General features: G+C 39.0%; 1 protein-coding gene across 1 annotated transcript in view; it reads left to right on the forward strand.

Moving 5' to 3' along the window:
* The window catches only part of LOC117445075 (homer protein homolog 3-like), a 41,662-nt gene that overhangs the window by 15,413 nt on the left and 12,583 nt on the right, over positions 1 to 13,666 (forward strand). The window contains exons 3-7 of the mRNA XM_071202909.1: positions 2,258 to 2,414; positions 3,836 to 3,967; positions 4,497 to 4,612; positions 7,069 to 7,072; positions 12,917 to 13,050. Of these exons, the coding sequence (XP_071059010.1) occupies positions 2,258 to 2,414; positions 3,836 to 3,967; positions 4,497 to 4,612; positions 7,069 to 7,072; positions 12,917 to 13,050 (543 nt within the window). The remainder of the gene's footprint in view (positions 1 to 2,257; positions 2,415 to 3,835; positions 3,968 to 4,496; positions 4,613 to 7,068; positions 7,073 to 12,916; positions 13,051 to 13,666) is intronic.

Below are 13,666 nucleotides of genomic sequence, written 5' to 3' on the forward strand. Positions count from 1 at the left end.
CATACATTAAACACAGAATCGCTGCACTTGTTATTGAATTAGATGTGCGCTCGTTAATATATATATCATTCATTGGCTGCTGCCTGCCCGTTTGCTCAATTATGTATTATGTACTTCGCTTTGAATGTTTTTAATGATGTTTATGTGCAATATATGTACATTTGCTGTACTTGGGAAATGTGAAAGACACATTTCCACTCAGATGGACAATGAAGTGAATCTGTCTTATCTTGTTCTAGCCCCTGCCATCCTGCCATCTAACTGACAACTAAATCTGCTCCGTTGGCTGGCTGCAGTTGTCTATTGTTAATTGTAGCTTCACTAATCTTTTTTGAAACAATAATGACCATTGTTTGTATGCAAATGTTCAGTAATTCCAACCAAACCCAGTGGGAACAATGCTTCATATAGACAGTGCTGACCTATTTGGTTATTTCCTTTGCTTGGACAAAGAGCAGAGCCTCCTCCCAGCACACATTTTGCTCGTTAACGTCGGGATATAATTGACTTGCAATGGGAATGGCTCATTGCCTACATTGACATTATGCAAACTCTATTAGCTGTGTAATGTTAGTCCCAGCAGTGAGTCTACGATTCTTCAAAGAGAGCATGATGGCTAATTGGACTGCTAGCGGTTAGCAAATCTTCAGCTTCATTTGCACCAATAGGCTCATTACACCAGGAGAACATCAATGACCTCGAGGATACTGAAAAAACAATCCCATACACATATTGGGGGTATGTTTCCCCTATTTATAGCCTAATAATCCATCATTTTGCACTCGGTGGGAGAGGGATTTCCCTAAAGTGTCAAACCAGTCAACGGTTTGCTCTCAAACAGATGAAGAAGATGAGATACTTCTAATGATGGGTACAGATGCTTTAGCCTTTTGGCTTAGATCAGTGTACTAATACAAGGGTCAAAGATTTCCTAAGGATAACTACAAATGCATTTTTCATAATTCTTGCCTCAATTAAATCATAAAGCAGCACATGCAAATATTTGAATAACATTTGTAATGTTTTATCCTGAAAAATGATACCATCCAAAAATATTACCTATAGGTAGTAGATTTGTAAATGCTGTAAATAATAATGAATAAAGCAAATATATAATGGGAGTTTATTGACGAGATTTGAGAGAGCACATGAAACTTCCACACATGAAACTGTTATCAAGTAAACAAGAGGTAAAAAAATATTTTACTTTGGCGTGTGAACTAACCGTTTAAGATAAGTGTGAATATAGATGGATAGAGTTTAAAATTGAGTGAGAATGACAGTCTGCTCGCTCATCTCTATATTCAGAGCACCTGAGAACTCCACAGAGAAACATGGGGTCCATGCAAAGTGTCACATGCAGCAGATCTACGCCTCTTCAAAATCAAGCGTGGAACACTGCTGTCCACTATTCACTGTTTATCACTGTGCAATAAAGCTGAGACAAATGAAGAGTTTGTGCAGAGGGGGGATTTATTCGTCTTCTTGAAAAAAGTAGTGACATGTGCTGTTATAAAATGATTCATAGCACAGCTTTTAAACAAAGTAGGTGCCCTCCAAAATGTTCTGTTGTAATTTTACTCTATTGTTTTCATTTTTTTTCCTTTTTTATCAATCCATTATATATGACAAAAGTTTCTTTAAAAAAAATCAGCAACCCAAGGTTATTTTGATAAGGAAGGCCGCAGCACCAATGCCAGCAGGTGCTCATGGGACAATGAAAACACAAACTAATGAAAAACAACACTACTGAATGCAAAAAAGGATAAGCAAAGTATTAATAAAAACATTTTTGGGAAAGTACAATATTGTATTATAATGCTGAATATTATTGTATTGCATCTTAAGGTATCCATGTGAAATATTTCTATATGACTGATATTTAAAAAAACAAACAAATCTGCAGACATAAATGAATGCAATTATTCATGGTTATATGAAATCAGATTTTCATCAGCACATTGCTCTGGCATTAGCATGTGGTTTGATATTCTTTGATAGTGTAGTGGTGGTGACGTTTGTACCATTTGTACATACAATAGTTATAAATGGTTGAAACACTACCTTACTAACACTATACTAAGCACACAGATGAGTGCTGTAAACAGAAGCAGCTTTCACCAAATAAACCTCCTGCTCTTCTTCTACAGAGTGAGGCCTTCTTTTGAAACCATGGTTCTATCATGACATGGGGACAATGAATACAACACTTAAGCATGTGTAACTTTTTAATGTTTCTTTGCTGTGTTTTTTAAAGGGAGCAGCCCATCTTCAGCGCCCGAGCTCATGTCTTCCAGATTGACCCGGCCACCAAACGCAACTGGCTGCCGGCCAGCAAACACGCCGTCAGCGTGTCCTTCTTCTACGATGCCAGCCGCACCGTCTACCGCATCATCAGCGTGGGCGGGACCAAGGTGGGAGCCTCACAATAACTGCACTGATGCACATGAATAAGCTCGACTTCCTATGTGCATATCACACATAAGGGTATTTGGTTTTATAATATTCTTCTGCTTCGATTGTTTCAAGAGGAGAAATGTTCAAAAACCAATAAATCATTATTTAAAATTGGTTTGTTCAAAAGTCTTTACCAGCATAGATTGTTTCTAAAATGGTCTTTCTAACTAAATTGATTATTGTATTTCTGTCAAATGAAGCCAGCACGAGAGGCAGTGGATCAAATCACACGTTTATTGAGCCCTTTGCTTCTGCAGTAACACACTGAACTCAGCAGTGAATGAACAGTATTTTCTTCATGTTGCATTAATATTACATCATTGTAGGGCTTCTTCTCATTTTATGTTGTCTCCCTCTGTGCACCCTATCCTGTGTTTGTTTTTTTAAATAAAGGGATTAGGTTGCCATTAGGTTGTGGCCGTTATGGGTGGGGATGCATTAGTCATATGTCAGCAGATTATTTATAACACACCCACATTGGTAATACAGCATCAACAAGAACTCTGAAGCCCCTGGGAGTCCCAACAGTGACATCATACCTTGTTAGCTTGTAAATGAAAACCCTTTGTAGTTTTCAGCCAGTGTGCCAATTTAATACACTGGGACTTTTGTAGAGGAGACCAAAGAGATCTATGTTTGGCATCAAAACCATATCATTAGACCGTTAGGATGAGACGATCCCTGAACAGATCATCGCACAACACAACGAGCCTTTTCACTTTGCGCTCTGTCTTTATTTGCAAGCACAGCTCTTCCGTAGACGTGCATAATATTGTTGTGTTACTCTAAAGTGATACAACTGCTGAGGCTTCTGAGTTAGACCCGTACCTTCCTTAAATCTGAACTGAGGAGTTCATTTTGCCATGTTGATTGTTTTTTAAACTTGTTGATTGTGAATGCTCAAGTACACGCAAAGACAAATCTAAACGAGCTGTAATGAATTTGGCATTTATTAATGTTTTTCAAATTAGGTCTGGATAGTGTGCATTCTTTGCATTTAAACAGGCATTTTCAAGCACATTGGATTGATAAATGCATTCAAGCAAGTCAGTTCCAGAGTAGTTGCGATCCATCAAAACTACTGTGGTTTCTGATTCACCCAATATTATGAAGACATTTGTGTTAAAGTATTCAAGTGAATGTATGAGTTTGAATTTATAGAAAATTCATAAAATATAAATCCTAAAAAGAAATGTGAAATATTCCAATAATTTTGACCCATCCCCCCAGTTCATTTTGGCCGAACATCTTCCAGTGTGCACAGTAATACAACAACTTCCTCTGCTTTATATAAATATTGTGTATTTATGAGCGGGATCCTATCAATTATCTACTCTTTTCTCCATTAAATGTACATTTCTTATATTCCCCGTGTTAGGCCATCATCAACAGCACCATCACCCCCAACATGACCTTCACCAAAACGTCGCAGAAGTTCGGGCAGTGGGCGGACAGCCGGGCCAACACGGTCTACGGCCTGGGCTTCTCCACTGAGCAGCAGCTGCACCAGGTAGACGCCGCTCACACTCCTCAGCAGCATTTTTTATAAAATACTTCAAAGGGTTTTACTTTAATTCTATATTAGAGGGGGAACGGTTGCATTTGGAGAAGGAGACTACAGTCATATATTGATCAAGACCCCTTTGTCAATGTATATTAACACATCTTTTATTCTGTCAGTGTATAATGCAGCTGGTCTAAACATACACAACATGTCTCCATTGTCTTTGTCTCACTATGAGTTGAGTTTACATAAACTTCCACTATATCTACTATAATTGAATTTTTCCTCAAGATTATATTTTTGTGAGAAAACATGACCTTAGGAGACCATGTTTCTCCCACAATTTGCAAAATATGCTTAAAACATATTTATTGAAATTTCAGATAAAGAATGTTAAAGGCTCAGAGGTCACCTCCCCTCCACAATAAATGAATCAAATATTTTCATTTGTCTATAATAATGCTTCATGATCCAGAGTGAAAAGTACAACGATATCTCAGCAAACGGAGAGTAACTTGTGTTCCCTCTCCTGAAGTTTGCAGAGCAGTTTAAGGAGGTGAAGGAGGCAGCACGTCTGTCCAGAGAGAAATCTCAAGAGCGGTTTGAACTGTCCAACCCGGCGCTCAACATTGCAGCTCCAGAGGTAAAGCAGTACTCTACTCTCTTAAAGGTTTTCTCAGTTTTTGGCTGATTAGAGAATGCCCCAGGTAGAAAAAGGAATCCCAATATAGTCAAAATAACCTGAGCTAGTGATCATAATAAATCAGCAAAAACAAGTGAATTTCAAGGGAACATCTGCACAGTAATATATGTTTCTGCCCTGCTCATTTTATGTAATTTCAGCATAAAATTAATCCCCTTGATAAAAACATTTTCCATTTGCGGATCTGTAAACTTCAACCACAGATTTCACTGCAAACAGTTTTCAGTGAAAACCTAAAATGAAAAGCAAAGGCAACGATAACATTGAAATCTGTCGACAGGGGGTTCTGGATTATCCTGTGTAATCAAGACATTTATTTTTGGAAAGACGCATTATTGGTTCACACATTATAGCTGAGGTATGAAACTAAATCAGCATGGAGGATAGTTGTATTCAAACTCAAATAATTATTGGTGGTAATAAAAGTAAGATTTTCAGTGTCACCATCATATCGAGAAAATCCATACCAAGAAGGGAAATGCCACTAATGATAAGGATGATTTTGCTGATCAGACTTAAGAGAAAACCTTTTAAACAAGTGAAAATAGTATACATATGGCCTTTCAGAAGGATGGACAACAGAGTTTAGTGTCTATAACCCGAAGGCCAATACAACTCAGAGGAGCAGTTATACTCCAACGAATTCAATGGCTTTGTTTCTATTTTACACATATACCGAATCATAAGGGATTAAATGTATCACCATCTGGCCCTGCCATTATTCTCCCATTGGTTAACTCCATTAAAGGATTTCATGCATGACAAATGGAGATGGGAAGCAGAAAGAGACGCTGAAGGTGTTTGGAGGGGCAGGGGACTGAAAGAAAGAAGAATGAGTCATCAGGAGGATGGGAATGAGGGAAGATGGAGGAAGGGAGTCGAGCTGAATCATCTATAATTGAAAGAAAGCTGGCTTCTGCTGAAAGGACAATGGTCAGCTTTTATCCTGCCAGTGTCGGTGATTTCTGGTGGACTGGATAACTCTGAGATTCAATTGGAGAAGGGAAAGTTTGCCTGTAGTGGAAACTTTTCATTTGTCACCTTTCTCTCTCACAAAACAAGCCACCCTGTGGTGACATTACAAGTACATGGCAAGACACACGGTTGTATTTTTATAGTTTTTCTGATACCTATAGCATTAAAATGAACAACTAACAAACACTCTGACTGTGATTTCATTGTTCCAACATAGAGGAAAAAGGTCTCATGCTATCTTTGGGAAGCTAGCAACTCCGCTAGTCGTGTTTATTAGTAAGCTGTGCCAAGTGTTAGCATTAAGAGTATTAGCATTAAGAGAGTGTTGTTATAGTGACAGTGTAAACCAGTGTTTGTGTGTGTCTGCACGGTGTAAAGTCCAAACAAAAAGCCATTCAGCCTCATGCTGCCGAACACGACCTGAGCTCTGAGACCCTCGGATAAGAGCTGAAGGTTTGTCTTGTTGTTTATTTAGTGAGTGCAGCAACAAAACATTGCTGGATAGAACAAAACAGAGCAGCAATAACAAGGATGTCCACAGCACGAGAAGCCACATATGAATGGTAAAGTGGTATCGCATTTTGTTTAATGGAGAGCATTCGACAAGAGTAATGATTTAAGGGTAGATGGCTCAAAGTTAAGTGAAATACTGAATCTCCACACTAAACTTTTACATTTTGTAAGTTCTTTTCACTCTTCATTTAATGATAATTTACTTTTCTTAAACAACGACCAACGCTTAGTTGAGATGGTAACAAAAAAGGTTTGTTGACAGGTTGTACCTGTCCAGGCTGACAACGAAGGCAAACTCTGCCCGGATCCATCCCATCCACTCCAGTTACAGGCAATTCCTTCTGGTCGCAGATATGGATATGGCAAATGTAATTGCCGTCAATAACAACAACAAAAAAAGAGTACACATTTATTTAAAAAAAATATAAATTAAAAAGGAAAATGAATAGGTCAAACACGGCTTTCTCCTAAAAACTGTAAACAACGGATTAAAAAGCAATGATCCTGTTCCACACATGCTGCATGCTGATATTGCAGTTCACTCTAGTTGTACACACGTGTGAAATAATTTCCTCTCCTGCATGTCTGGTTTCTCTGCTTTGGCAGTGAACTGTCCTGTAGGATGTAGCAGTACACACACACGTCTGTTTATCTGCAGAAAGAAAAACAGATGAATGGTGAATTTGTCGATGGCGTGGAGGAAACTGAAGTACACAGTTATTGCTCGACACACACAGAGGTCAGGGTCAACAAACAAAGGCATTGAATCATGTTACCACGGTAACCAGAGACCTGTTTTCCTGTTGGGTAACACGCAAAGGACACATGGTCAAGCTAAATTGATTATTTGAACACACACACACACACACACACACACACACACACACACACACACACACACACACGGCCTGGATAGAGCTGTGAGGTCAGGCTCGGGGTGTGTCTACTGATTTTCTAGAAGACCCAGCAGCCATTGATTTTGTGTCAGGCAGTAAACACGGAGGGGTTATGTGGTTATTATAACATCTTCTAACTCACAGCTGCATGTTGTAAAACACCTTAGTGCTGACTGTCTCCCTTTGTGATATAAAAAGAATACCAATTCAATGTGGCTATAATGAAAGTTAACGGGTCCATTAAGGCTGATATGGCTTTTTATAAATCTGTGTACAGTTTTAGAGGAATACTTCACCCCAAAAAGTGATCATCTCATTACTTACCCTGTGTTAACTTGAATTCATGTAGAAAACTAGTTTATCTTGCCTGCCTTCGTTGCAAACAAAGAATACAAATCTAGGAAAGTGTGTAATAAATCTAGTCAATAGGGCCATGTTTAACAACAGCAAAACTATTTCAAAACATCTGCAAGTGCAGTATAATCCAAGCCTTACACACTCATCGGTACAATACTGTTTTAAATAGTAAGGTTGTTCAGAAAATGCATTTGTGTTTATTCAGTAGTGTCTGAATGAATGAGAAATTGATTATACTGCAAAAGTGTGATTTTAGATGTTTGTTTCATATAGGTTTGCTGTTGTTAAACGTAGCATAGTTATTTTAATTTGTTCTCGTTCACCGCAGAGGCATGTGAGAAAAAAATTGTTCTTCAGAAGAATTCAAGGTAACGAGTGTTTAATTGATATACAGAAGGTCATTTTTTTATTAAATATTTCTCTTAAGCTTTTCTACAAACACAAAAACTGTATAGAATACTCACTTGTACATATTAGTGTTTTATATATAAGTAAAATAACTGGTTTGCTTGAGTTTAATGTTAGTAAAGTGAATGTAAAGATACTAGAAGCAAATGAGACACATATGCAACGTTATGTCACAACAAATGTTGGTTCATATAATGCTGGAGGGAGGCTGCAGCATTTTGGTCTTCTTCTGTGTCAGTAGATTTCACATCACATTCAGCAGGTCAGTAGCAGTGCTGGTCAGTATCCGTCTACAGCAGAGCGTCAGCCTCTGAGCAGCCTCCAGCTCCACAGAGCACACATTCTGCCTCTGAAATGGGACGGCAGCAGGGAATCTGCATGAAGTAAAGCTCAGGCTTTCAGGTTTATTTGCAGAGCTCTGAGATAAGATGGAGGGGGATATGATGCAGTTCAATGGGATATAAATGAAGAATAATAAACAGAGCAAGATGGAGAGCATTATAGAACTGACTGAAGTGGAAAAACACAAAACATTTTTAAACTATGCATTAATAATTGTGGAATTTATATTTGTTTTATTTAAGGTTTACGGTGTTGCCCTTGCTATGTGTATGTTGTGTTATTCAGTATAATATAGCCTCTATAAGGATTTGCAATAGTAAAGAGGATAAATAATCATAATATGCAAAATGGCATCATTGAAATCATTACATATTTCTAGAGGACACCGAGCTGTTTCCCCCGTTTCCAGTCTTTATGCTAAGCTAAGCTAACTACACTGGCTGAAGCTTCATATTTAAAGTGCAGACATAAAAGAGGCAGCAACGCCAAACTAGAAAGCAAATAGGCATATTTTTCAAAATGTCAAACTATTTCCCCTACGCAAAGTACTGTGATTGAGACTGCCTAAAAAAATGGATGCGCAAGTGTGGAGAAAAGTCAGAACTGATTGCTTTAAAGGTGCCCTATTATACTGTTTCTCATCAATGTTATAGGTCTCAGATAATACAAAACATGTCTCTGAAGTGTTTGATTCGAAATACCAAAGAGATCATGCATTGCAGCATCCCATAAACCGGGTTAAAAAGAACACAATGGTGCTCTAGGAGGAGATTCAGGTGATAAGGTGGGAGGGGGGGTTACCTTGGTTGGTTATTGGTTAATGGTTACACAAACCAACAAATCGTTATGACATCGTAAAGTGGCCAAAATCTGATCAACTCATTTTCAGACAAAAAGTGAGTGAATATTCTTTCCTGAAACTTTCAGAATCTCTTTACACAGAGGGGACACATGCTTATGTATGAAATATATGAAGAAGTGGATTTTGCATGATAGGTCCCCTTTAAGTAATGGATAATAGGTTGAACTGTCAAGCCTCTGCCAGTGCAAGTGGCAGAAGTAAGAATGCAAACTTGTTATTTTTCACTGAATAAAGGGAGAAAGCCAACATGTAAAACCCCAGAAACATTATGTCTTCTATGAGTTGAGAAGCATTTAGTTCACATTTAGAAAATTACCTGTGATATTTATGAGCTCATATTGCAAGGTTGCAATGTTTGTTAGTCAAAGCAAAGGTTGAGAGCCAAGGGAGCCACACAATGAAGGTAAATGAATGTCAAAAGTAGTGTAGAAGAAATGTCATCTCTGCACATAAATTATGTAAACAACAGTGAAACCCAGCAGATGTCTCTTTCCTCTGACAGGTAACAGCTGCCATTAGTTTGCTCATGTTGATTGGAGCGTTTTCCTTCTGCCATCTCCTCTCATACATGGTATCCATGCAGATGCAGAGAAGCAAACAGAAATACCAGCCATTAATATTTTAAACCACAGACTTGGCATTAAAACCAGCTAAAAACAGTATGCATGAGTGTGTGCGTTGTTTAGTCAGGAGGACAGGTGCTTCAAGGGAAGCCTAAGCACGTACCTCTGATTCGTGAACTCATGAATAAATAAATCAGGTGTGTGGTCTCAGTGAAACACAGGGTGTAGAAACAGGAGCTTTATAAAGCCAGCGGCGCAAATGGACTGATGCATAGATAAATAAGTAAACAGTGTGGATGTACTTAAGACGAAGAGTGGCACAGAAATGTCGTGATGAATTCCCTCAGGAAGTGTGTTTTAATATTTGAAGTATTTGGGATTTCCATTGATTACAAAGGAAGCATCTTCTGAGGAAACCCGTAAAAGGTTTTAAGTGGCTGCTTTAGGGTTGTTAAAATAAAACGCACACATATTTATTTCGGAGAATAGGATAATCAAAGTTGAACCAATTTTATGTTGGTTATTGTAAAACATTCATTCAATCTGTCTCTTTGGGTGTTGCTAAGTGCTCACGGCTCACTTCTCAGCGGTCACACTAATGTGGGTGGGAATGTGGCCGCTTCCTCTTTTCATACAGTTTCTCTTTGTTCAGGCTTCAGTTACCACCGCACCTCCTGCTGATGAACCTCTTTCTCTTTTGTTCTCTCCAAAATAATCAGAAACATAAAATAAATGAATACCTGTGCAACAATGAAAAACAGTGGAGTGAGCTGGACTGAGCATAGAAAGAAACACTGTATTGTCAAACAATGGCATGATTTTAAGTATGTACTTATATTCTATGTTTTCTCCTCATCTGCCCCTTCCCTCTCCTTTCCCTGCTGCACCACGGGACACCTTCATCTCACAGCTTTCCCAGGTGAGTAAAAACATCCATCCCACCATCTAAAAGCTATGCAAAGAAAACCGTTTTCTATTTTTTGAAAGGAATGTGGTGTTCGTAGTCATGCATCTCAGTGTAACACGGACTATCATGCTCAATAATTCATCTGGAGTCTGATCAAAGTTGACTTCAGAGAACATGTAGCTTTAAAACACAGATGGCATTTGCTACAAAAGAGTAAAAGCTTTGTTAAGAAATAACGGCACAAAATGTAATTTCAAGTCACAGATGTACAGAATATTGTTATTGTCCTCACAAAATGAAGATTTAGAAGATCTTCCTTGCTTCACACTTCATTGATAATGTTAAATATCCCCTGAGAACAGACAACACAGAATTGTCCTTTTCAAAATGGAAAAGTCCTTTGAACTCAGCCTAATTAGTTGCCGGTCGTGGGTTTGTGCTTTAGAGTTTCTGCCTTGTTTCCACTCAGCCTGTTAGTGAACAACATACGGAAACACTGCTGTAAAAGTGTAATCCCATTTACGAGTTAAACATGATCCATGGCATGAATTATTCAGAGATACGCTCAGCCGATCCGTTGGCTTTGGGGCCGGACTGGAGTTGTCTTAGCTTTGATTTTTCTCGTTCTCGGGTTCCTTCCCCTGGACACAGTGCTCATCCACATGAGCCGTGTTTTATTTCCATATTCTTCCATGACGTCGGACAGAGAGCTGCTCGGCTATAGATGATGAACCAGCCTCCTCAGGGAATAACGATCCGGTTTGCTCAAATTTAATAATACACGCTTTTTTCTAGAATAAGTGCAGGGTTGTTATGCTTCAGTGAGGCACTTGGTCGTTGTCAAGTTCAGGTTTAGGTTAGCAAAATGAAAGGAGATGGGAGGGGGGTAAGAATTGTGCCCAGGCTAATTCATCTGCTCACTTTAAGAAAAGAAGACTCTCTCAGTCTGCTCTTTCAGTCTTTTAGCCTACAGCCTCAAACTGAGGAAAACGGATCACTAAACTGTGTGAAGGAAGCTTGAACCCATTTCTGGGCAGCAGGGAAGGAAAATATCAAAGCAGATTGGTTACACGTGACTGCGCCAGGCTGGAGTCGAGCCCATCTGCAAGCTGTCATGTCAGATTCAAAGTCTCTTTCTGTCAGAGGAAGATACATGGCTCTTGTGTACTTTATTTCACCTGTATTTTATATTTGAGGCTACTCCTAATGATTTAAGAAAAAGCAACAGGATGAGGCTGGAAAACAAGTTCTTAAGTCTTTAAATGGCTCAAATCGAACATCTACAGAAAAGTTGTACTTTTCTTGAGTAGGATCTAATAGTTTTGAATGCAAGCTGAAGTACAGCTACTGAATTTACTTTATGTGAGATCGTTTGGAGATTATCTTTAAAGATTATCTTTATCATACCTATTAAAGGTGGGGTAAGTAAGTTTCAGAAACTGGCTCGAGATACACTTTTTGTTATATTCCATGGAATGCTCTTAACATCCCGATAGCAATGAATATCTGAAGTGCTTTGACAAAAAATCCATATAAAAATGTCATCTGTAGAAGCCGTAATACTGTAAAAAGTACAACCAATCCAGACAGGGCGGCAATCAGCCTTCCATCTCGTGCACGCACAAATGTATCTCGTGCCCTCATTGGGCGTTCTGTAATTGGGCGTGTATTGCGCGTTCATGTGTGTTGGAGGAGGTGCTCTGTAAGGAAGTCTGAAGGAAGGGGCGGATTCCTTTCGGCTGTGTACTTTCAAATTTTAGTGCACTCGAGCCGGTTTCTGAAACTTACCTACCCCACCTTTAATAAACAATTAAATCAGGTGCCAAAATAAATATTAAATTCTACTAGTATTTCAGTACTGAGTAGACCCTAGTGAGCTTATTCCCAGATGTGTGCAGTGTATATAATATCTCAACAGACATACACATAATAGCAGGATAACCAGCAGGTGCATACGTCTTTACACACAAACACCAGATGAACTCCTGGAAGAGGGAAATGTACTTCAGTCGCTTCCTGTTGAATCAGATCTGAGGGAGTATGCACCGAGGGCAGCTGGGCTCCACACATGGCTGCTCGCTCTGCACGGAGCCTGTCTACAGTATCCCAGATGGGACACATGAAGCGCTGACCGGCTGAGCTCTGTCCTGTCCCGCTGCTGTGCCATGTCCATTTTGTTATGAGGAGGGCTCTGGATATGGAGACACTAATTGGCCTGTTGCCAGCCTCCTTTCTAAACCCAGCCAAAATCTAATTAATTGTGCTTAATCATGTGTCAGCTATGTAACATCCACAAACACTAACCTATGTTTATGAGTAAATTGCCATATTGGAACATGTAATGTCCTCAAGAAAACCCACTACTATGTACCCTGTTAAGGTCTCTTGCTCATGTCCGGTATGTGCTGTCCTCCTTGTTGCTCTAGGAGCTGTCGGAGGAGCGCCACTCCCCGCCGCTGCTCACCGTCAATGGGCCGGGCGAGGAAAAGCTGTTTCGCAGCAAGAGTGCTGAAGTCGAGCTGACGGTGGAGAAGGAGAAAGTCAAAAAAATGTTGTCTGAAGGGTAAGGACACATTTGTTTTCATCAGCAGGAAGTATATCATGCTATTGTGTTCATCGCGCCTATGGTCTGGAGAGAAAGCTTAAAAGCCTAACATTTTTCAAGCACAACTCATTAAGAAGCACTTCAGTTGATAGTTAGTAGTCGAATATATTCCAAGTTAAAATCTTTAATCCAAAATGTGACTTGAGTAAAAGCACAAAAGTAATGTCTAAAAAATGCATTTAAACAATTAAAACCATAAGCACATTTTTTATACAGAATTGCTCCTTTTATAGTGTTATGTTATTATAGAATATTACATCATTTTGTTTTTATCACTCACCTCATACCTTTATTGTTGTAGTTCATCAATGTGGAGCCAATCTTGAGTACTTCCTCCTGGGTAGATTAGTAGTTGTTTTTCACCATATAATATAAGCACATTGTGTCTTTTTTAAGAAATAATTATATACTACCTATAAATATGGTTGAGTGAAAGGGTGCATTTCCATTTGAAATTCTCAAAGGAAATGCACATGTTTTATATTACTTAGTGCCCTGATACCAGCTAGCTGTGTGGATGGTTGTGTGTAAAATGTTATGTTCAGTGAGATGTGCTAGATTCTGGAGACGGAGG

Source organism: Pseudochaenichthys georgianus, chromosome 4 (genome assembly GCF_902827115.2).
Source record: "Pseudochaenichthys georgianus chromosome 4, fPseGeo1.2, whole genome shotgun sequence".
Classification (NCBI taxonomy): Eukaryota; Metazoa; Chordata; class Actinopteri; order Perciformes; family Channichthyidae; genus Pseudochaenichthys; species Pseudochaenichthys georgianus.